The 24,061-nt window shown below is 43.9% G+C and overlaps 1 protein-coding gene across 5 annotated transcripts in view; it reads left to right on the top strand.

Moving 5' to 3' along the window:
• CAPZB (capping actin protein of muscle Z-line subunit beta) overlaps nt 1-24,061 on the top strand; it is a 173,261-nt gene that overhangs the window by 116,253 nt on the left and 32,947 nt on the right. For all 5 annotated transcript variants that reach the window (XM_020973228.2, XM_020973227.2, XM_020973225.2 and 2 more), the window contains one exon: nt 10,792-10,905. In XM_020973228.2, the coding sequence (XP_020828887.1) occupies nt 10,792-10,905 (114 nt within the window). The remainder of the gene's footprint in view (nt 1-10,791; nt 10,906-24,061) is intronic.

Here is a 24,061-nt window from a genome sequence, read left to right on the forward strand (position 1 = left end):
AGAAGAGAAGGAGGAATGGCAGAGAGGAATAGCCAGATAGAACTGTTAATTTAAAAAATAATAAATTATTTGGGTTTTTGTTTTTAGGGGGTTTTTTTTGGTTACATTTTAAGTTCCAAACTGTCTCCCTTCCTACCCTATATTAGAGAAGGCCGCTTTTGGACACAGATTTATCAGTTCTTTCTCTGGAGATGGATGGCATCTTCCTTTATAGATCCTTTGTAGTTGATATGAGTATTAGTTGTTCTTTGAACAATACTGCTGTTACTGTATATACAACGTTCTCTTGGTTCTACTCATTTCACTTTTCATTAATTCATATAAGTCTTTCCATGTTTTTCTAAGATCAACCAGCTCATCATTTCTTTCAGCACAGTAGTATCCATCACAGTCATATACCACAACTTGTTTAGCATTTCCTCCATTCTCCAAATGATGGGCATGAACCATTGACTTTTAATGGTAAAAAAAAAAAAACTTTAGAGGTTATCTAACAGTCAGAAGAATCTAGTGCTGTCACTGATTATTGCTATATGATTGTAAAGAACTTTCTCTTTCCTGGCTTTCAGTTTCTTCATCTATCAAAAGGTAAGGGTTGAAAGATTCATTTGGAAGAACAAAAGGTCCAGAATATCAAGGGAATTAATGAAAAGAAGTGCAGGAGAAGAAGGTGGCCTAGCCATTCCAGTTCTTAAATTGTATTATAAAGCAGCAATCGTCAAAACTATTTGGTACTGGCTAAGAAATAGAGTGGTGAATCAGTGGAATAGGTTAGGTATACAAGACAGTAGTCCATGACTATAGTAAGCTACTGTTTGGTAAACCCAAAGACCCCAGCTTCTGGGATAAGAACTCACCATTTGATAAAAACTGCTGTGAAAACTGGAAACGAGTACTGCAGACACTAGGCATAGACCAAAATCTTAACATCCTATACCAAAATAAAGTCATAATGGGTTCATGATTTAAATATAAAGGCTGAATGAAACTGTAAGCAAACTGGGAGAGCAAGGAATAGTTCACCTCTCAGATTTATGGAGAACAGAAGAATTTATGACCAAACAGGAGAACATTATGAAAAGCAAAATGGATAATTTTGATTAGAATAAATTGAAAATTTTTTGCATAAACAAAGCCAATGCAACCAAGATTAGGAGGGAAGGAATTTTTACAACCAATATTTCTGATAAAGGCCTCATTTCTAAAATATGTAGAGAACTAAGTCAAATTTATAAGAATACACATCGTTGCCCTATTGATAAATGGTGAAAGGATATGAATAGGCAGTTCTCAGATGAAGAAATTAAAGCCATCTGTAGTCACATGAAAAAATGCTCTAAATCACTGTTGATTAGAGAAATGCAAATCAAAACAACTCTGATGTACCACGTCATGCCTTTCAGATTGGCCAACATGACAGAACAGGAAAATGATAAGTGCTGGAGAAGATGTGGGAAAATTGGAACACTAAAGCATTGTTGGTGGAGTTATGATCTGATCCAGCCATTTTGGAGAACAGTTCGGAACTGTGCCCAAAGGGCTATAAAAATGTGCATAGCCTTTGACCCAGCACTAGCTCTTCTAGGGCTGTATTCCAAAGAGATGATAAAAATGGGAAAAGGACCCACACGTACAAAAATATTTATGGGAGCTCTTGATGAATGTAATGGAATACTATTGTTCTATAAGAAATGATGCGCAGGCAGACTTCAGAAAAACCTGGAAAGACTCATATGGACTGATGCCGAGTGAAGTGAGCAAAACCAGGAGAACATTGTACACAGTAACAGCCATGTTGTGCAATGACTAACTTTGATAGACTTATCCCTTCTCAGCAATGTAAGGGTCTAAGACATCTCCAAAAGTCTCAGGGTGGAAAATGCTATCCACATCCAGAGAAAGAACTATGGAGTTTGAATGCAGATTGAAGCATACTGTTTGCTCTTTTTTTTTCCCTTCTGTTTTGTTTTGTTTTCTCTTTCTTGTGGTTCCTCCTATTGGTTCTAGTTCTTCCTTACAACATGACTAATGTGAAAATATGTTTAATAGGAATGCGTACGTGGAGTCTATATTAGATTGCACATCATCTTGGGGAGGGAAGGGGAGAAAAATTTAAAACTTGAAAGCATATGGAAGTGATTGTTGAAAACTAAAATACATTAATAAGAGAAAAGAAAAATGAAAAAAAAAAAAAGGGTTGGATGCTAAGGCGCCCTCCCAAGTCTGTGACTTTCTGTCATTCTGTGTTCTAAGGGCCTTCACAGGTCTGACATCCTGTGTTCTAAGGGCCCTCCCAGCTCTGACTTTCTGTGTTCTAAGTGCCCTTCCAGCCCTGACATTCTCTGATCTGAGTGGCCTCCCAGCTCCGACAGTCTTTGTGAAAAACCATCCATCCTAGCTCTGGAAGCTTTCTGAGAATCCCCTTGAAAGGGCAGCACTATGGACCCTTCAGGTCCATCCATGTTTTTTCATGCCCTCTGACCTCAAGGAAGACACCACGGGAGTTGAGCCCAAGTGGTACAGGTTGGGGTTTTTTTCTGCTCCTTAGTGTCTCAGGCTAAAAAGCCAGAACTCTGGTCACTCACTTCAGCATCAGCGTTTTTCCTGAAAGACTTCCCTCTGTTTTCCTTTTTTTTTTTTTTAAAGCATGAAAATTCTAGCTTGATATAAGACAGCTTTAGACACTAGAATCCTATGGTGGGACCATTACTGTTTTCAGAAACAAGGTCGTGCTTTCCCTACAGAGTTGAAGCAGCTGTCCTTAGGTACAGTGTCAGAATTTCTAGAGCCCCAGGGTATAATCCAGCAGCACCCCCCTTTTTTATTTTTGATGTTTTAATTACTTTTGGTTTGCTTTCTGCTTTTGTAAATGTTCCTAAATAAAAGCTTAATGATGTGGCTAAGATGGTAGAGTAAAGGGAGCATTGCAGCTGAACTTCCCAACATTCTCCTCCAAACAGCTTTAAAATGATATGTCAGATGGAATTCTGGAGCAGCATAGCCAATAAAAGTTCCAAGTGGAACATTTTCCAGCCTCACACAACTTAGGAAGTAAGAAGAAGTCTGTGAGACTGGGATGGGAGCTGACCAGGAGTACAGCATGGCAGCAACATCAGTTGGTCTTAGAGGCAGCAGCAGCAGAAGCAGTAGTTCTAGGAGCTCTTGTTGCCCATGGTAAGAGGACTGAACAAATGGTCAGAAAGAGATTACAGAGAATTCCTATGTGGGCACTGGGTACGTGACCAGCCTCCACTTGGTAACTCCGTTGCCTATTACCCTATTCTACATCACAGTTTCAGGGCAGAGAGAGAACAAAGGTGCTAGTTCCTAGGAGCAGTTCTAGGGTAGAGAGGAGCACTTGCAGAGACAAGGAAGCTTAGGTCTTGGTAACAGTTCCAGGGCAGAGAGAAGTAGGGGCCCTAATTGCTTGTAGCAGTTCCAGGTGAGGAACTGAGAGTGAGGAGCAGTAGCCTTTACAGTTGCCAGGGATCAGGGTCCCTTCTTGGATAAGTACAAGAACACAGATCAGGAAACCAATGACCGCACCTCTCCCCAAATCACACCACTTTGGAAGTACCAAAAACTTAGAGACCCCCAGAATTAGCTGTGAAAAAGCCTGAAGCTTCGAACATTAACTGCCTCCCCCAGGTGAGCAGAACCCAACTCTAAGATGAAGTATAAACTCAATAAATAGATGGGGAAAATGAGCAACAACAAAAAGAATCTGACCATAAAAATCCACTGGTGACAGGTAAGCTCCAGACACAAACTCAAAAGAAGTCAATGATGTGAAAATATCTACAAGCAAAGCCTCAAAGAAAAATGCAGATTGGACATAAACCCAACAAGAATTCCTAGAAAGGTGAAAGAAAGAGTTTTGGTTTTGGTTTTGTTTTTTTTTTTAATTATTTTAAAAATCAAATAAAATCAGTACAGGAAAATTGGGAAAAGAAATGAGAGCAGTATAATAAAAATTGTGAAAATAAAATGTAAAAGCTTGGTAAAAGAAGCACAAAAATACTGAAGAAAATAACTCCTTAAAAATAGAATTGGCTAAATGGAAAAAAAGGTGCAAAACCTCACTGAAAAAATAATTCCTTAAAAATGAGAATCAGTCATGTAGAAGCTACATCAAGAAACAATAAAACAAAGCCAAAATAATTTTTTAAAAAGAAGAAAATGTGAAATGTCTCATCAGAACAAAAATTGATGTGGAAAATAGTTCAAGGAGAGATAACTTAAGAATCATTTGGACTATCTGAAAGACATGATTAAAAAAAAAAAGATCCTAGACACCATAGTTCAAGAAATTATAAAGGAAAACTGCCCAATTGTTTTAGAACCAGAAGCCAAAATAGATCTCCTAAAACAGATCTCAAAATGAAAACTCCCAGGAATAGTATAGCCAGATTCCAGAGCTCCCTGGTCAAGGAGAAGATATTGAAAGCAGCCATAAAAAGACCATTCAGATATCAAACAGCCACAGTCAAGATCACTCAAGATTTAGCGGCTATGATGATAAAGGAATGGAGATCTTGGAATGTATATTCCAGAAGGCAAAAGAACTAAGATTGTAACCAAGAAGAACCTACCAAGAAAAACTGAATATAATCCTTCAGGGGGAAAAATAGATAGTTAATGAAATAGAGGACTTTCAAACATTTCTGATGAAAATACCAGAACTGAATAGAAAATTTGACTGTCAAACACAAGACTCAAGAACAGCATAGAAAAATGAAAGAGAAATCATAAGGGATTTAATAAATTTAACAGTTTACATTCCTATATGAGAAGATGACACATGTAACTCCTAAGAATTTTATAATTATTGGGTAAGTTAGAATGTGTCTATAAAGACAGAGGGCATGAGTATGAGTTGATTATAGTGTGACGATCTTTAAAAGAGAATGGAAGGGTGAGAAAAAAAGGATGCACTGGCAGAACACCTCTTTATTTTTACAATTTGAAACTGAATCCCTGAGTGGAAAATGAATTACGCAACATCATACATCTTATAAGTGTCAAGGCTGGAGTTTAAACCCTCTGTTTTGAGGACTCTTCCTCCCTTTTCCAGTTTATATTCTTGTATCATGGTAGGGATACCTGGGTGCTCTTATCTCTTTATGGGATTAACATGGCAAAGCAGAGAACATTGTCTTTTTATTTCTCCCCAACCCCCAATATTAGCAGTTAGAACTATCCAGAAATAGGAGTTGCCTTAGAGGAATATTGTAAGCTCATCATTACTTAAAGTCATGAAATTATAGATGCTGACATAAAAAGGACCTTTTGATATCATTTAATCCATCATACTCCTTTGATATTTGATGAAATCGAGCCCCAGAGATATAGACGGCCATGCTTCCTGTCACACAGCTGATAAGTGACACAGCTAGACCTTGAACCCCTGTCCTCCGATTCCAAATCTAGTGACCCTGCCTCTGTCAGTAGGCCAGCTGGCCACTCAGAGTTAGCAGAGAGGAAAGAGGTGCCTTGGCAGTGCTGGGGGAGGATGTTGGCCACCTTCACATTTTTACTCTGGTGGGATGCCTATGGGCTGGTGAGGTGACCCTCGAGGTCCCTACTAGCTCTGAGGTTCTCTGATTTTTTGATGAAAGACGTCAAGGCCTTTTGACTTTCTCCACACATTTCTATCCTAACTGTGTTTGATAGTTTGCTTAAATGGAATCCTTATGGGATGGCTGTTGCCAGCAACACTGTGTGAGACCTGTTAGCTGAAACAAAAAGCATTCTTGAGGAGGGAAATGAAAAGCCTGACTTTTGAAATCTAAGAGCTCTTGTCCATCTGTCTTGTTTCAAACAGCCTCCATTTAAGCTCTTAAATGTGTGCAGAGTGCCCCTTCTACTAAAAATATTTGGGGTAGTGTTAAGATTTTTTTTTTCCAAGCTACAATTATGCCTGGCTCCAGGAATAGAGGCTTGAAATGTTCTGTTCTCTGAGCCAGGAGAAATGTAAGTTAGAGGTTTCTTAAAAATTCCAGGCCCACTGTCTGCAAAAGAGATCGGATCGTCTCTGTCTGATCAAACTTCCTTTAAACAAAACCCGTTTGGGATCCTCACCCAGTTTTCCTGCCTGCCTCAGGAATCAGAAGAAAGCACAGGAGTGTAATGGCTAGAACACTGCTGGAAATAAGGAGGACCAACTCGGGCTCTGGCCTTGCCTTTTTCTGGGTGTTCTACTATGAGGGAGTCCTTTACCTTCTTGGGTCTTTAGTATCTGCTCTGTAAAAGAGAGGCAGCTAGATGGCTGTGGGCCTGGAGTCAGGAAATCCTGAGTTCAAATCTAGTGGGTGTGACCCTGGCCAAGTCACTTAACCTCTGTCTCCCTTAGTTTTCCCCATCTGAAAAATGGAGATAATAATAGCACCTACCTAAAACCTAGGAATATGAGGAAAGTGTTTGTGTGTCTGCCTAGGATAACGTCCACAAAGGATGTATCTGGAAGAGCAGCGGATGGCGTCTCAGATCTGCCTTTAGTGAGGGAAAATGGCTATAGTTCAGGCGCAGACACAGAGCTTTCAGCCCCCTGAGAACCTTCTGGTCCTCTCATCTCATTTTAGGCAGGCAGCCTGACCTAGTGTGCAGTGCTGGGCCTGGAGTCAGGAAGACCCGGGTTCAAATTTTCTATCAGACATTAGGTGTGATCCTGGACAAATCACCTAACTTTTATCTGTCTCAGTTTCCTCATCTGTAAAGTGGACATCATAATACAGTACCCATTTTCAAGGCCGGTTGTGAGGCTCACGAGATAATATTTGTAAAGCACTTTGCAAGCCTTTAAAGTCCTACATAAATAGTCACTATTGTTTTGTAGAGTAAGAGGCTCAGAGAAGTCAGTCAGCTTGCCCCATCCACAATGCTCATTCTTTTCCAGAGATGGTGTGGACACCCCACCATCCCACCTTTGCTTGCCTGAATTCGGGTAGTTGTTGAGACAACCTCTCCTGCTGCTGTTTCTCTTCCAAAATTTGGGGAAAGGAGATGATCTTTGTTTGATTTGGTGTTTAAATGTTTGTTTTAAATATCACTCAACAGGGGAAACATTTGCCCTCTCTGTCTCCAGGTTCATTACAAGAGTGACTAACATAGAATTCCAGGATGTCTCCTGAGGGCTTCCAGTGGGACAAAAGGATTGTCTCTTCCATTTCCTACTTTTCTCCACCTCAACCCCCACTGTGAACATCTGCCTGTGGTGCTTTTTAGAATTAATTGCACTCATGTGTAGATTTGCTCTGCTCCCTATTCCCTACCCCATTCTATCTTCTTGCTAATGTTTAGGCTGGTAGAGTAGAGAGTGGTTTCTACAATAAATTCCTATTTCTGTAATACCATTCCACTTTACAGATGAGGAAATGGATTCCTAAAGGTGAGGCTCACCCTCAGGTCTTCTGCTCTCAAGGGCTTTGTTTTTCCAATTCCACTATGCTGCCTTCCTTCTCTTTTCAGTGCTTCCTCCTTTCACCTGGTAATCAATTTCCAATCTATATTTTAGAGTTCCCAGACTTCATCCTAGCCCTCTCACGCATAATGGGGTCAGAGATGGATTCTTCATTCCTTAAAGGCAGGAACCTCTTGTTTTTTTACCTCCTCCCATGTCTGAGCCCAGTGCTTGGTATGTAGTAGGTGCTTAATTCAGTGTTTAATTGATCTGGAGTACGAAAACCTCAGGTGAACAGGTAGGCAGGTTAGAGGTTGTCTACATACCTGCCCTGCTTCCTCTTTGGGGGTTCCTTGTGCTGTTGTCTGTAGCTCTCTTCAGTGATTTCTTTGGTATTCACCCTAACCACCAAGAGGGGTGTAAAACCTACAGCTGGTTAGCCAGGGGGAGGGGGGGGGGGAACCTTCCTTCTTATTCTTCTGTTTCGCTTTGATTTTTGCAAAATCTGAACCAGCATTGTGGTAAGTGGAGAAAATGATCTCCTTGTAAGTAATAGGTTCCAAAGGGCCCAGCTGCTTTTGGTCAAGCTGTGGGGGCTGCCGCCCAAAGAGCCGTGCTCTCACCTGCCTAGATGCCAAATGTGGTTACTTCTCCCCACCACCACCCCATCCTCCATTGCCAACAAATTCAGGGGAAGCTTAAAACCAACTTAGTACCTTTATGCTTAGAATTGGATATGAAAATGCGTTCATTGGCTCTCAGAATGTGGGGTAGCCATTGGCTGCTGGGGAAAGGGTTCTTGTGTGTGGAGGAGCACAATGGAGATTGACAGGCTCAGAGGACTGGATGCCGCCGCCGCCGCCGCCGCCGCCGCCGCCGCTGCTGCTGCTGTTCTTAACAAACAGTCCTAAAGCAGAAATCAAGGGCATCTAGAAATCTAGCAAGATGTTTGAAGATTTGTTGTACGCAGGGGAAATAAGAGAGTTAGTGTGGGTTTCATACCATGGGAATGGTAAGATCTTGAAACCTGAGGGGAGGGTAAATGGCTTTTTTCTTATGTAGTCTCTGTACTAACCTCCCTACACTTCTCTCCCCTCCCCCTTTATTTTTTAATACTATTCCTTTCTCTAAAAACCCAGCCCACTGAATCCCACCTGCAAGAATTAATGAGTAGGTCCTCAGCTTACAGTCCTCTTTCATGCCTTTCTCTGTGATTAAATGTTTTCCTGATGTGGCAAAATGCATTTAAAAGGAAAAAAATATGGCCCAGCTAGTATTTGTGTTAAAGAGAAGCTGGTTCTCATTACTTAACAGATTTTATATGCCTGGCATTCAGAGGGCTGGGAGCCCTTGGGATGACCAGGAGAAGCAGTGCCTATTCATCTGTGATTATGTTGGTACATTTTCATCCCTCGACCTTTATGTGAACCAGAGATCCCTCTGTGCCTCAGTAAATAGGTCATGCATTGCTTTGGCCAAAGAAAAGTCATCTCATGATAACCAGCCTTCTAGCGATGAGTCTTGCAGGTATCTGGGCTAGTCTTTGGACAATCCTTTTCTAGGACATACTCAGAGCCTTTCCAGCTTAGGAGCACCTTGTCATAACTTGTACTGATGGTGTAGAGTTCAGAAACCCAAAGTCATCTCCAAACCATGAAGAAGCATCAGAATAGGCCTTAATGAATTAATTATGGATGATAATGATGATTATAATACCTCTATTAAAGTTTGCTGTGATGTCTCATTGTGGTTTGGAGATGACCTTGGGTTCTCATTCCTATGCCAGCTTCCTATGCAAGCTCTGACAGGTCTTACTACACTGGAAAGGCTTGGAGAGCTGGACTGTGTATCTCTTCTGAGGACCACTTGACCTGAATTTGGAGAGGTTTATCACCAACTGGGCTGCTCAGCGATAGGGTTTTGGTTTTTTTTGTTTTTTAACCGCAGCAGCTCTCTAAGACTGCATTTAAGCGTTAGACAAGGTGCTGAATCTGAGGCCAGGAAGATCTGAAATCTGTTCCCACCTGTTTCGTGTAACTAGATGTATGACCCTGCACAGATCTCTTTCCCTCATCTATAAAACAAAGCTAATGCCTGTGGTACATAGCTCATGAGATGATTGTGAAGCTCAAATGAGATAATGTCTGAAGAGCGCTTTGTAGACCCTTTCATGACTGTTGCTCATTGTTAGTAGTGTTCTGGAAAAACTTTGGTCTGCAGCAGGGAGGGATGGCAGTGTCCCCATACTGATGAAGTTATGCATTGCCAAGGTAGTAATAAGGGACAGGTAGGTTGCCCAGTGGATAGAGTGCCAGGCCTGGAGTAAGGAGGACCCGAGTTCAAATTTGGCCTTGGACGCTTACTAGTGGTGTGACCCTGGGCAAGTCATCTAACCCTGTTTGCCTCAGTTTCCTTATCTATAAAATGAGCTGGAGACAGAAATGGCCGACTATTCCACTGTCTCTGCCAAGAAAACCTGAAATGGGGCCCTGAAGAGCTGGACACAACCGAAATGACTCAACAACAAGAGTAGTAATGGAGTTGTTCAAACGTGGACTGATCCTTTGCTTTGGGAAAGGCCAGGCTGCTTCTCCATCTAAGCCCCTCCCCCCAGTCTACCCATCTGCTCCCTGCCTCGGTCAGCTAACCAGTTAGAATGCTTCAAAGCACATGTAGCCTATGCATGAGGGAATTTGTATTACGTTACCTTACCCCCCCACAGGGGTACCATTTATGACTGAATCTCCGAGTAGAAAGGGACTTTCCCATACCTGCCTAAGAACCCCTTAACAGCACGTCTGACCGGTGGCATGGTCTTCTCTTTGCTGGAACGTGTGCTGGAGGAAGGGGCTCTGGACCAGGAAGATAGGCCGTTGGTTTTGAGGGGCTCTCCTTGTTAGGAAGTCTGTCTGCACATGAAGCTGAGCTTTACCGCTCTGTCACTTGTACCCTTTGTCTCTGGTTCTTGCTGAGACCAAACAAGATGAGTCCAGTCCCTCTGTCACATGACATCCATTCAAATACTTGACTATTTCTCCTTTCCAAACGTCCTCTTGGTTTAGTAACGTCAATCTTCAGTTCTCATAACCAGTCTTACAACTGGCCTCTACTCTTCCATTGTCACCAGATCAAGAGGAAAACTCCATAAACAAGTGTTTCTTGTGTGTGTGTGTGTGTGTGTGTGTGTGTGTGTGTGTGTGTGTTGTTGTGTGAATTATCTGAGAAGTTTCCACCAGAGGTATTTGTTACCACGGTCCCCACAGTTATTTAACCATGAGTAATGGCATACTTCCTGGTACCATCAGCTTGGGGCTTGGCGCTGCTGTTCCTGGGTTTTGTTTCTAGCAAAGACTGATTGATGTGAGCTTGTCCTTGTGTTCTTCTCCCTGCAGGTCACCTTGGAGCAACAGGTATGACCCTCCATTGGAAGACGGGGCCATGCCATCTGCTCGCCTGCGTAAGCTGGAGGTAGAAGCCAACAATGCCTTTGACCAGTACCGAGACCTGTGAGTTGGTTAGATCCTCCCAGAGCCGGGGCTTGGCACGTGGGTAAATCAGACATGGGAACGAGAATACGGGCTGTCTCCTGCCAGTTTCCCTTAATCAATTTGATGTCTTTGAGACTTAATTGTAGGCATAAGAAATACCAGTATGGTAATGTAACCAATTTAAAATAGCTCCTTGGGAGCAAGGCACTATATGCTCCTTGGGAGAAACTACCATATAAATCTGAGATTATGTTAGTACTTATTCAATTAAGCTTTGTTATGATATCCGGGGGGGGAGGGGAGGGAGAACAGGGGTGTCACTGCTCTCAGACCACATGGTAACTGAGATGGTATTTGAACAAGACTTGAGTAATGTGACCTCTCCCAGCCCTTAATTGGGAGAGAGATTTGACACGTGTGCTGCTTTGTATTCTTTAGGGCCCTCATAGCCATGAGCCCACAGACAAATATCTGTACAGTACCATATTTTCTTAAGACAATCTTACCTTCCTCCCTTCTTCTCTTCTTTCCTCCCTCCCTTCCTTCCTTCTCTCTCTCTCTCTCTTCCTTCCTCCTTCCTTCTCTCCCTTCCTTTCTTCTTCCCTCCCTCTCTCCTTCCCTCTCTCCCTCTTTACTGCCTTCCCTTCCTCTCTCTGTACCTCTCTTCTTCTCTCCCTTCCTCTTTTTCTCCTTCTGTCACCCCTCTCCCATAAGACCACATAACACCTGTGTTATAGCAGAATGGGTAAGAACAAAAAGAACTAGTAATCTCTTCTTTTCCTGAAAGTCAGACTTATAGACAACTAAACCATCTATCTTCTTTAGTGGCAGGGAGAGGACTCTTGAGTGACAAGAGCTATGTGCTTGATGTACATGTGTCTCTATACAAGGAACGTGTGTGTGTGTGTGTGTGTGTGTGTGTGTGTGTGTGTGTGTGTGTAACAACTGATATTCCTTAATTTGGTCATCAGATCTACTCCTTGGCCTGTTGACTTTTATTAGACAGAGCTGCCTCTCGGTGGTTCCATTTGGCCTCAGGGGGCAGGGATGCTGTTAAAGGTAGGCCTTTCAGAGCCTGGGGCTCTGTGACTTTCAAAGGGAGAGACAGAATAACTATAAAAAGCAATCAGTGATAACGGATGCTTAATATACACCCCCTGGTAGTCCTTGAGGGAATCATTGGTTTCTATGATGATGGATGCACAGGATGGTCACAAATAATTGTGCTGTCTAATATTTGAGGGTTAGAATAGTGATGGAGAGTTGTTGTGACAAGGCTAAAGTGTGTTTAACATGTACTATTAGATAAGTATTGTGTATTTTAGGCAGAGTTCCACTGAAAATAAGAATAAAGTTTTAGCCTGGAAAGGGCCCTGTCCAGAAGGTGGTGAGTTCTTGGGTGCCAGGGATTTGTGACTATCTTCTGAGGCCTGGAGGACTTTTGATCCACATCCAAGGAGACACAGCCCCCACCAATGAAATCACAGTATTGAAAAAGGACTTAAAAGAAGAGTCAGTTCGGTTATGAGAGGCGGGCAGTGTGGGTAGAGGCCTTGCCTCTGTCAGGACAGGAAGACCCGAGTTCAGATCCTGCCTCTGATATGCGTTAACTATGGCATTTTTCCATACATACGTAACCATGGGCAACTCACTGAACAATTCTCTACCCAAGGCAGCTCTTTCCAGCTTTAAATTGTAGATGAATTCATGAGCTTCGTCAGTGGAAGAAGTTCTCATACCAGAAGGTTCCTATAGCCATGACCCCACAAGTCTTGCCTCCAAAAACAGCCTCTTCAGCTATCTGAAAAATGCCCACGTGCAGGATGGCTTGTTACATGACCATTTTGAATAAAGGAGCTATTCCTGTCCTTTGTTTTTGTTGTTCTGTAACTTCCACCACTTTATCTTCTTACACTCCATAACTTAGGAAAGAGCTTCCCAAAGAGTGGGCCTTCCTCAGTTGGAAGGAGAAGATAAGTTTAAACCAAAAAGCAAGGCTGAGAAGTCAAAATTCAAGGCAATCCCAATGCTTGTCTTGATTTCTCAAAGCACTGACTTGTTGTCTTGGTATTTTGGCTGCCTGTGCCCATATCAGGACTTTAAGAAAAGCAGAAGCCTCTCCAAATGCATCTCTGAGGATGGGTCTGGACCCTCCAGGGAACATACCGTAGGGACACAGGGCGGTCTTTCTCAGTGCAAATTGTCTTCTCTTTGGGCCAACTTTGCTCGTGTAGCCGAGTCCGCGTGTGACAGATATTTTATCTTGCCGTTGGCTAGCTTTATTGCCCAGTTCATCAAACATTATTTTGTGCTTATCCCACTTGGTGCCTGTCCCATCCTCTGTACCAGGGCACAGATACAGAGCAGATCGGAGACTGCTCCTAATGGATGAATGTACGTGGCACTTGAGTGCGTCCCATCGCATGCTGAAGCGTAGATCTAGAGCCAGAACGGACCTTAGCATCTCCTCGGGCCAGCCTCCTCATTCTACCCATGAGGAAACCAAAGCCCAGGAAGAGTGAGGGACTTGCCTAAGGTCACACAGGCAGTAAGCACCAGAGGTGAGACTTGAATCCAAGTCCACTTATTCCATAGCCAGCTCTTTTCACGCAGCAGACTCAAAGTGGAACATACTTAGGGGAGACTATAGAGAAGACAGGAGCAACCAGAGCCCAAAGAGCAGCTTTGCCACATTGGATGAGCAAGGACATTCCTTCCATTGATGCTGGACTCAGTGAGAGTCAGGTCAGGCCTTCTCATTCTGTACAGTTCCCGTCCATGCCTTCTACAGCATTTTTCTAGAGGATCCTGCCGATGCACTGTAGCCTGGCTGTCTATCTCACACTCTCATAATGTAAGCAGTCTGCTTTTCTAGTTGTCATAATGTCCTCAATAATATGTTTTTCAAAATGAAGTTTTATTCTGATGCCTTCTGTTTTTTACCCCAGAGTGTTTTCTTGTTGCATCACATGTCCTCCCCATCACTGAATCCTCTTTTGTAGGAAACTTGATGATGGTATCTTTTATCTCATTTCTCTTATGTAAGAAAAAGATGAGTCTAGCTTTGAAAAAACGAAGTGGATGAAAAATGGTGACTGCCCAGATCCTGCCATGCTATTGGATGGATAACCTATAACTTAGGCCATCTCTGTGTGCTTATTAGTGACTGACCCACAGTGGACACTTAATAAAGCGCTTATTGACTGAATAGGTGCTGTGTTTGGGCAATGAACTGGGCCTAGAATTGAAATCAGTAGAAGGCAGAGCTCAGGCAGGGTCTCGTTCGGAGAATTTTATAGTATATTCAGCTGATCCCATGATGCTCCATCACACACACACACACCCCCCCATACTTTTTAGTGACTATTTCTCATTGCGCTTAAATAGATGGACCGAAGCACAGTCAAAGTGATGGCAGCAGAATCCTGATGATATTGCAGGAAGTCCCAGATTTCAGTTAGTCAGACTTGGTTGTCAGCTGGGCACTGAGGAAGGACATCAGTTCTCTTTGAGTTCATCATGAGTCATTCAAGTATAATGAGTTAGCATCCCCTCTGTGTATAACGTACAGCCTCCAGTCCTTCAGCCCCTTCTGGACTGTATACTGGCAGGTCCATTTCTTATGCTCAGAGTAAATAAATCTTTTTAACTAATTGGCATTTTCACTTTCAAAGCTCTCATGATAGAGGGTGTTTTGGTTTTTACCCAGTTGCTTGATAGGGGTGAGAGGAGGTCTTAAGTGTCAATCACTTAGGTTGAGCTGTAGAGAAAAATGGAGTCAAACCATTGAACTGGTAACAGAAAGTGTCAGAATTAGAGTTAGGGGACATTTTAGTTTAAATCCCAGCTTAGTTGCTTACTACTTATGTGATCTTGGTCAAGTCATTTCCATTCTTCTTGAGTTTCAGTTTCTATCATTTGTAAAATGAGGTGTTTTGGCCTAATCCATAAGATCTCGTTCAGTTCTCTAAGTGCTATGATTCTCTGAACTTGGGAAATCCAGGTTTCTGACTACGTAGTTGTTCTTAGGCTCTGGGTTAGAAATTGACTCTTTTTCTTTTGGTCCAGGGAAGTAGAAGAGCATACTCCAAATTTGGGGTCCTTAACCTTTTGTTTGTCATGGACTCTTTGGGACATGTCCCTAGTGATGTCCTCAGAAGAATTTTTTTAAAAATAATTGAAGGAAATGTTAAATTTCACTTAGTAATGTTAAACATGTGATGTTTTTCCTCATCCAGATTCCTGGACCTTCCTCCCCTGAAAGCTATCAGTAGCTCCTCCACGTATCCCAGGTTGAGAACCTTTGCTGTGGATGAATGTGTTAGTGGCAGTGGGCAGGCAGAGAATTCCTTGGCAGCACTAGCTGTCTTCCTGGGAACAGACTGACTGAGCCCAGTCAGGACACGTGCTGATGCTCCAGAACAGGGGTCAGCAAACTATGACCCGAATCCAGCCCAGGCATTTAAAAAACAAAGCAACCAGCTCACCCGGGTGGCCACTGAAGTTCAGAAGTCTTCATGTTAAAGTAAAAGGAACATGCTGAACTTGCCTTTGTGCCCTGGCAGTGTTCCTATCATTGATTTTGACAAAAAAGATTTAGTAAAAACTGCATTGTTTGTTTGTGGAGGAATCCCGTACCTTGTCACCTTTCTCATGTGTGTGGCTTTTGATGATGTGATGTCACATACTGACTTTTATGGGCCTCCTGGAGAAGATAAGGGATTGGGAGGGCAGGGCTGAATAGAGGCTCAAGAATGCCAGCCAGGCCTCCCTACTCTGGCTGGGAGGAGAGAGACAGAGATAGAGACAGACTTACTTCTCCCATCTTGAGTAGAGGACAAGAATGCTGTTGTATGCAGGAAGAACTCATATCCTGGGCCAGGAGGGCTTGGAAAAATGAATAGTTTTGTCTCCTTAGGAGAAGGTTGTTTATCCTCCTGCAAAGCAGAAACTGGAAGAAACATGAGTAGAAAAATCATTACTTCCATTTAACCTTTTTCTAATTCTCTTATGATCCAGAATTCTTACGCCTTCTGATTATTCATAAGGTCAAGACTGAGTTTGAAGATTTACTATCCTTTCCTTGCTACCTTCTCTTTTCCTCGCCTTGCAAAGGAAAGTCATTGAAAGAACATAAGGTAGCAGTTATGGCTGTGCTTTAAATGATAAGATTTAGAGGTGGAAAGAACCAGAGAGATCACTTAGTACCCTGACACACTTTCCCCCTGCAAACTGCCCCCGGTTTCCTTTCTCTCATCCCCTTTTTTCCTCCAGTCTTCTGTTCTCTTCTCTCCTTTCTCTGTCATGTCCTCCATTTCCTTTTCTTTGTTTTCTCTTATGATCTTGCTTCTCTGAGACAAGGAAACTGATCTGTGATAAACTAGATCAAAGGATTTAACACTGGAAGGGACCTTAGAGACAATCAAGTCAGTCCCTCTCATTTTACAAATGAGCTAACTGAGGCACATAGAGATTTGTGCCTTGCCCTGGGTCACGTAACTTTATATCTGAAGCAGAATTTGAGCACACCTCATCCTGACCCCACGTCTGGTGCCCTTTCTGTCAGAGCATCTAGCTGCCTCATCAAAGCCGATCCCCCCTTCATTTTTAACACAAGGAAAACTCAAACCCATGGAGGTGAAAAATGCTGTACTCATCTCAGTGTAGTGAATAACAGAGCTAGCCTTTAAACCTAGGTCTTGTGGCGCCAATACTCCCAGATGTATTTAATCAAAGCAGATACTCCCTCCATTAGTGCACTTGGAAGCTCATCTGTACCTTAGGAAAAGCCTTCTGGAGTTGCTTTGGCTGGAATAAATTCATCTCCTGGTGGCCAGGCCTTTAGTGATGAATGAACCTCTTCACATTACTTGAGGCTAGTTTTTGGATAGCCAGACAGGCTATCTTTATTCAGGCCATGTGTGTCCAAGCCTTTCTAGCTCTGCTCTTCATGAGAATCCACGGCCCTCTCCATGCCTGTCACCACAATCAGGTATCCAAGGGAGTCCTTAGTGGAGGAGTAGCTGCAACATTCATATGATTTCTTTGGCAGCATGGCTGCTGAGGGCACAAAAGGTTTGTGGTGGGGAGCCTCTTTCTTTAGGCTGAGGCGGGTTAGCTAACATCTTTGTTTGATTTTGAAAAGGCCAGCCAAGCCAAGCTTTACTAAGAATGGGAGTTTGTTGTTTTTTTTTAATCTCATCCTCCAAAGTCCTAAGGAGAGGTTTGGAATAAATTTATAAGAAGAATCCTGGTGTCCCCTTTTCCTAGTCAACTTTGGTCTAAAAACCAAATGTTGCCTGTGAGAGAATTCTTTGCATCATCAGACACCTTTAGTTTTTGTAGCCTAATACACTCTGGTTTCTTGGTCATTTTTCCTCCATCGGTACCCCCAACCTTTGCTGCAGTCATTGTCTCCTTATCACGCATCCTTTTGGAAACATTGTTAGACTAATGGAGAGTGATTTAGAAATGAAACCTAACCTACCCTGTAGTCACGCCACTCTCTCCCAGAGAGCTGAAGCTGGTGGTTTTCTTGGCAGGCATCTTTTTTGCTGCAGGAGGATAGCATCACCTTCATTCTCAAACGAACGTTTTCACTGGAGAAAGCTGCCATTCTCTCTCACAACTTGTTTTTTGATCCCTGATTCTCTTTCAAGAACACTTGACTCTCCAGGGAGTCAGAACGAATGATCAGTGTGTGGAATTGATGGGCTCATGTGGGCAGTCATGGGGATGGACTGAAAAGCAGACCTTCCAGGCCTGCTTTTAGACTCATTGAACTTCAGAGATGAAGTGGACTCTAGAGGCGATCTTTTCCTTGAGGGTCCAGCATGCAGCCTGCCTGCTCCGGTGCCTTTGTATAAGTGACTGGCATGCCTTCCCTCCTTCTCTCTGCTTCTTGGCATGCATTGTTCCCTTCAGGGTTCAGCTTAGGTGCCAACTCTAATTTGGTGTCTTTCCTAATTCCTTGATTAGAAAAGTCTGCTTTGTGTTTTGATTTTTTAAAATATACATTTTGTATTTACTAATCTGGATACATGTTTTCTCCTCTTCTCCCTCCCCCCCTAAACTAGGCCCCTCATTTTACAGTTGGGGAAACTGAGATCCAGAAAGGCAGAGGGATTTGACCAAGGGCACATGGCTCATGTGTGACTTGTTAACCAAAGACATTCAGGAAGAGTCTCAGTGACCTCTCCTCAGGGCTGTTTCAGGAATCACTGAGCCCTGGGATCCCTTCCAATTCTTCCATGCTTTGTGTCTGCAGTGGCAGAACCAGAAGCAGTAGCCCTGCTGTCCTCATCCCTAGTCCAGTGTTCATTCCACATTGGATCTACCATTTTGCTTTACACATGGTTCCAGGAGGGATGGAGTCAGAAGCAAATGGCATCCCTTCTCCTGACCTTTACGAAACATTCCCCAATTATGTTTGAAAAGCCTTGGGTGTAGTGTTACAATTGCTCTTCCTCTCCCAAGCCAGAGAAAGGGCAGCAGGTTATAGGTAAGGTAATGAGGTGGGTAACAAGGACTGTTCCCTTTGAACTCCCTCGGGATGCATTTGTATTATTATTCACCATGTCCCCCAGTTCCATCTTCCCTTTTTAACAAAACAGTCTGCCCGTTCTGTCATCAGTAAAGGAAGAGAGGACCAAAGCATGGTAATGGTAGCCATTTTTTTCCCTCAAGAATAAATATTGGGGAGCTGTTGATAGCTCAGCCCCCACCAGCTCTGTTTTTATGTTGAAGTTGTCCATTTGCTAAAAATTCTTAGGAGATGACAGCTAGAGTGTTGATCCTGGGAATGGTTAATATCAACTCTGGTCATCCTAAATTTCGTCACTCTCTTCCCCTTCTATATGAATGTTGCTTTCATTTCCCCCACCTCCCCACCCCCAGTTCGCTTCCTAAGGTTTTTCCTTCCTAATTCACCTGAGCACTTAGGTGAATGTCATTAGCATTTAGTTCCTGGGAGAGAAGAAAGATGCCCCAGGAAAGGAACACCTCATCTGTGGTCGGTCAGTGGGTCAGTTTAGCATTCTTCCTCTCCACATGTGACTCCAGCTGGATTGTGAGGATGGATCACTTTGTTTTCTAAAACACTAGCCTTTACAGAGCCCATCTGTCAGAACACCGCCTTTGTTGTCCATAGACATGATCCATTGTGTGGAAAGATTTAGACCCACATAGCTGATTTTCTGTGAGCATTTGCTTTATGAGCCCCCCTCCACTTGACCCATTGAACCCCAAGATCTGTTAGCCTGTCTTAGGTTCCCAGAGAGAACAGAAAACCTCCATTGTGGGCTTCAGGTTAGGATCTCACAGCTGCTTCTCTTAACCCTGGTTCCGCCTGAGGCCAGATGTTCTAACTGAGTGGGTTGGCATAGCTTTCTTCCAAAGATGATTACTCCCATCTGCACCCTGTGTGCTGCGATCCGTGGCTCTTAACTCCAAGCAGATAATACCTTCAAACATGCGGTTGCAATTTATTGGCCTTATAAGTTAATTTTAGTGGGTGTGCAATTGATTGAAATCAAAGCTTAATGAAGGCCAGAGTCTGGGGGTTGGGGGAGCAGGGTAGGGAATGATATTTTGTTTTCTTCATTGCTCCAGGTCTGAGATAATCTTCAAAGGCTTTAATTAGCTTTTCTAATCAGCCCCTCTTTTTTGGAAAAGGATGTTTGCAGAGGAAAGGCTAGACTCCCTCTGGCTGTCCTGAAACCCTGCTCCACCAAGAAATGGCTGCAGTGTTCTGAGTTTCAGTCAGACCTTCCCTGCAACCAGCATCTGCCTTCCCCTGTTTGGCTCCAACCCCCCTTTTGGGGCTATTTTAGCACCTCAGTGGTCCCTGTTTGCCCAGGCTCCACTCTCTCTCACCACTTCCCCCTCACTCTTTTAGTTGCATCCTACAGTCAGGTCAAAGTTGTCTGGGGGCCTTCTTCATCTATATAGGGACAGAATATGGAGGCCCCAGCAGGGGCAGCCCTTCCCTTCCTTGGCCATGGAAGAATTCCAGGAAAAGATGCAGAGCTCTCCCTCTCTCTTCAGACTAGGGCTTCTGTCAAGTCAAAGTCAAATGCATAACATTTTTCTCATTGCCTTGATTTAAGATTTAATTAAATCTAGTTCGCATGCTTGTCAGTTGGGAGCAGTAACTAACATACTGAATAATAGTCAAGACCTGAAAAGATCTCAACAAGCTAAAGTACTGGGCCGATCCAGTACAGCAAAATTAAACAGGAATAGTAACAACATTTCTATAGCACTTTAAAGTTTGCAAAGCTCTTTACAAGGAGGTACATGCTATTATTACCCCCCATTGTACAGATTAGCAAACTGAGGCAGATAAGTCACTTTTACTCAGTGTCTGGGGCAAGGTTTGAACTCAGTTCTTTCTGATTCCAGGTCCAGTACTCTGTCCACTGGGTCATAAATTCTAAATGTAAATTCTATACTTAAGTTCCAAAATCAACCTCACAAATACAAGAGAGAAGAGTCAAGGCCAGACAGCTGTTTGAGATGGGTTGTGAACTCTGAGTGAGCCAGAGGCATGAAGTGGCAGCCCCAAGGCTGATGCAATCTTGGACCACATTAAAGAGGTGTCTCGAGTGTCTTGGCCTAGAGAGACGACAACCCTGCAGTCCCCTGCACTGGTCAGACCGCAGGTGTGGAATAGTCTTCGTTTCTGAGCTCCGAGTTTTAGGGAGGTCATTGATAAGGTGAGCATGTGTGGAGGAGAGGCCCCAGCCTGGAGAAGGGCTTCCACGTCTGGTGCAGGTTAGTTGAGAGGCCTGGGGCCAGGGGGACGTGAATGGGAGAAGGTGGAGCTGCTGTCTACAAGAGGCATCATTTGGAAGAGGGATTTGATTAGTTCTGCCTCATCTCAGGACCAAATGAGAGAACAATTGTGGCTTCTAGAGGTGGCTTTAAGCTTGGGAGGAGGACTTTGTACGCACTGCAAGTACCCCAGGAGTGGAGAGGGCTGCCTCATAGGTGTGTGTGGCACGTCCTTCTGTATTCAGGGTGTTCCTGGAGAGCTTGGGCACGCTGTAGAGAGGATGCTTTTTCAGGGAGGGCTTAGACTGGACAGTCTCTGAGGTCCATCCATCCCCCATCATTGTCTCTCCCCTCAGCTAAGATTCTGAAGTCTTTCTACTAGTGAAGAACTGCATCACCTGTCTCCTAGGTTTGTGGGGATCCAGTGAGGGGATGAGATCTCAAGGTGATCGCCACTTGCCGGCTCCACTCCCAGCTCCTTCAGCCTCCGTGACCAGTAGGATCAGCTGACAGCTAAACCTGGGGCCCAGCTCTGTGTGTTTCCACATTAAAGATGAGCCATAGCTGCAGGGGCCTTTCGGGAGAGAAGGGCCCCAGCTGGCTGTGTGACAGGAAAGGAGTGTGGGGTAAATGCGATTTGGAGCCCCACAGGCATGTCTTCTGTGAACCTCTTGTTGATATGTGATCATGCTAATGGGCTGTCCCGTCGGAAGTGTTTGGCAGACGTGAATTGCTTACACAAGGCATCATGCTAGTTGTATAGATGAATACTGAAGCACAGTTCCTGCCTTCAAGGAGCTTGTACTCTACCTAGGGGGGATTACAATACACAAATCAGTATAATAGAAGACAGAGTATGTTAACAGCCCAATTTGGAAACACTGTCAGCAGGGAAGACTGGGAATGAATCCTGAAGGTGTGTGTTACAAGGTATGGTACATCATACCCAAGGTGTATTAAGGGGCTTTGTGTTGTGATAGAAAGGAAAGTCCTGCTTCCTAGGCCCTGGTCTCCTAAGAATTTGATCAGACCTAGAAGCAGGTGTCTGGGATTTCTGGTCTCCGTTTCTTCTATAAAATGGAATTAATAATGTCTCCTCAGCTTACCCCAGAGAATTGTGAGGAGCATTTGAGAAAATGTATGTGAAAACACTTCAAAGAACATGAAACTCTTACATAAATTCCAGATTTTCAAGGATTTCAGGGCTGAGTGAGACTTGGTGAGCTCCGTTAGTGCATCCCCCTCCTCCAGCTTCAGGCTGTTCCACGCTTTGTCCTGAGAAGGGAGATTTCCATTTCCCCTGACTCCAGAGACCTCCAGGGATGGCAATTCCTCAGCTTCCCTCCTACACCTGCTGCTCAGAGAACAACTTGGTTTGTACAGTGGGCTCTGTGATCCAGCTTGTCAGAGGTATAATTAGTATTTAGGTTTTGACATATGTTATTTGCCTTCTCAGCCATGCGGAAAGAGAGCCTCTGAGAACACAAGGTGCCTGCTGTGGGGCTTCCCAGCTTTCTAAGCAATTAGGCAGCCATGGCGGTAGTGGATTACCTCAGCATTTAGGTGGAAACCCAGTTTGCCATGGAAGGGAGTCGAATGAGAGAGGCGAGGTGAGGCCTTCGAGGGACAGGTCTCTCTCCTGCTTTGGAGGGAATTGAGTTTGAGTCAGTTTGTGGTTTTCTGTTCACAGCTTTGGGGTGGGGGGAGAAGGCATGGGCCCAGGGCTCCCTTGAGAATGCTTGTCCTTTTGACTTGCTAGCACTGGCCTAACTACTTCAGGTTTCTAGAGTGCTGTCCCTTCACTGCTGCCCCAGAGGTCAGAGCCAAGTACACTCTGCGCGTGCTTGTTTTGCATTCAACCCCATAAAGAGAAGCCCAATTCCCAGATGACCCTGGCAGTAGTCCCCCAACTGGGCATCCCACCTTTACCCTAATGAAGGTTGCCTTTCCTCTGATTTGCCTTTTGCAAGAAAGAAGGCCATGGGTGAAAATAGGAAGGTGGTGAAAAGAAGCCCATTTGCTTTGATATGCTCCCCTGAAACCCTGCATTATGAAGTGGGATGCTCTTTTTTAAGTGTCTAGGCTCCTAAAACCAAATAGCCAACAGTCATGCTTTGGGTTGTCTGCTAGGAGAGTAAGTGCAACTCCGGCTGCCGTGAAGAGATTTCTCCCCTTTTGGTAATTGGAGTAACAGCTGCCTCCTTTTCTCCTGCTCTGAGAGCCCTAGGCCACTTGGCACAGAGTGGTTTTCTGTGAGCCTCTCTGCTGAAATGTTAGGGAAGTTACCTTTAATGGCTTGGTCATCTCCTGGCCCTGCTAGAGCCTAATCTGGGGAGAGAGCCTGTGATACACAAGGCTGTGTCCACTGCCCCGCCCCCGGGCATCCTGCCACCAGCAAGATTCTTTTCATTTATTCATTCAATTCACTTACTGTTCTCTTGGGCTGCTTCAGATCTAGCATCTGGAAGGGTTTGATTTCTTTCTCCTTCTCCTTTCCCCTTCTCCAAAGGGCAGCTTGGGGGTAGCATCAAGAGCAGTGGTCGGGGACAGGGAGGCCTCGTTTTGACTTCCTGATCTGCCTCTGACTTACTGCGTAGCCTCCGCCAGTCTTTACGTTTCTTGGATTATCCATTTTCTGGGCTGGAAAAATGAAGGGGTTGAACTGAAATATCAGAGTCTCTTCTGATTCCTTCGTTCAGATTCCTTCCTCTCCCTGCTCTGCAGCCCCCCTTTTCTTTTAACTTCCCCAATTTACTGGTCTTCATAGACATTGTTTCTCCTGATTGTGTAGTCCCTAGGAGTAGACAGTGTCAGAGCCAGACAAAACAAAGAATGTTAAAATCAACAATGTTGGAGCTGGATGGGGTCTAAGGCATAGTAGAGTAGATGGAGTACTTAGAAGTTAGTTTTCAAATTTTACCCTGACACTTTCTAGCATGTGACGGTAGGCAAGTCCCTTAATCCCCCTGATCCTCAGTGTCCTCATCTGTATGATAGGGATAATAATCCCTGGGGTGCCTGCTTTCCAGCATTCCAGTGAGCCCCAGATGAGACAACACATGTGAAGGCACTTTAAAGTTTGCAACATGCTTTACATAAATTAGCTCACAAAAACCCTGAAAGGTTGGAGCTATGATTATCCCCATTTTACAGCTAAAGAAACCGAAGCCAAGAGAGGTGAGGGACTTGCTCATTTATGTCTGGGGCAGGACTTGCAGGCCCAGTGCTTGATCCCCTCTACTACCAGCTGTCTCCCACAAAGACTGGGTTTTAATAAACGCCTGCTGAAGTGAACTAAATATTAGAACTGTTTCTAGTTCAATTCATTTTGCAAGTTGGGAAGCTGAGGCCAGGAGCAGTTAAGTGGCCTGCCAGAAGCTACATGAAATGGTTGAGCTGC

This window comes from Phascolarctos cinereus, unplaced genomic scaffold (genome assembly GCF_003287225.1).
Source record: "Phascolarctos cinereus isolate Bilbo 61053 unplaced genomic scaffold, phaCin_HiC Scaffold_726;HRSCAF=1367, whole genome shotgun sequence".
Lineage (NCBI taxonomy): Eukaryota > Metazoa > Chordata > Mammalia > Diprotodontia > Phascolarctidae > Phascolarctos > Phascolarctos cinereus.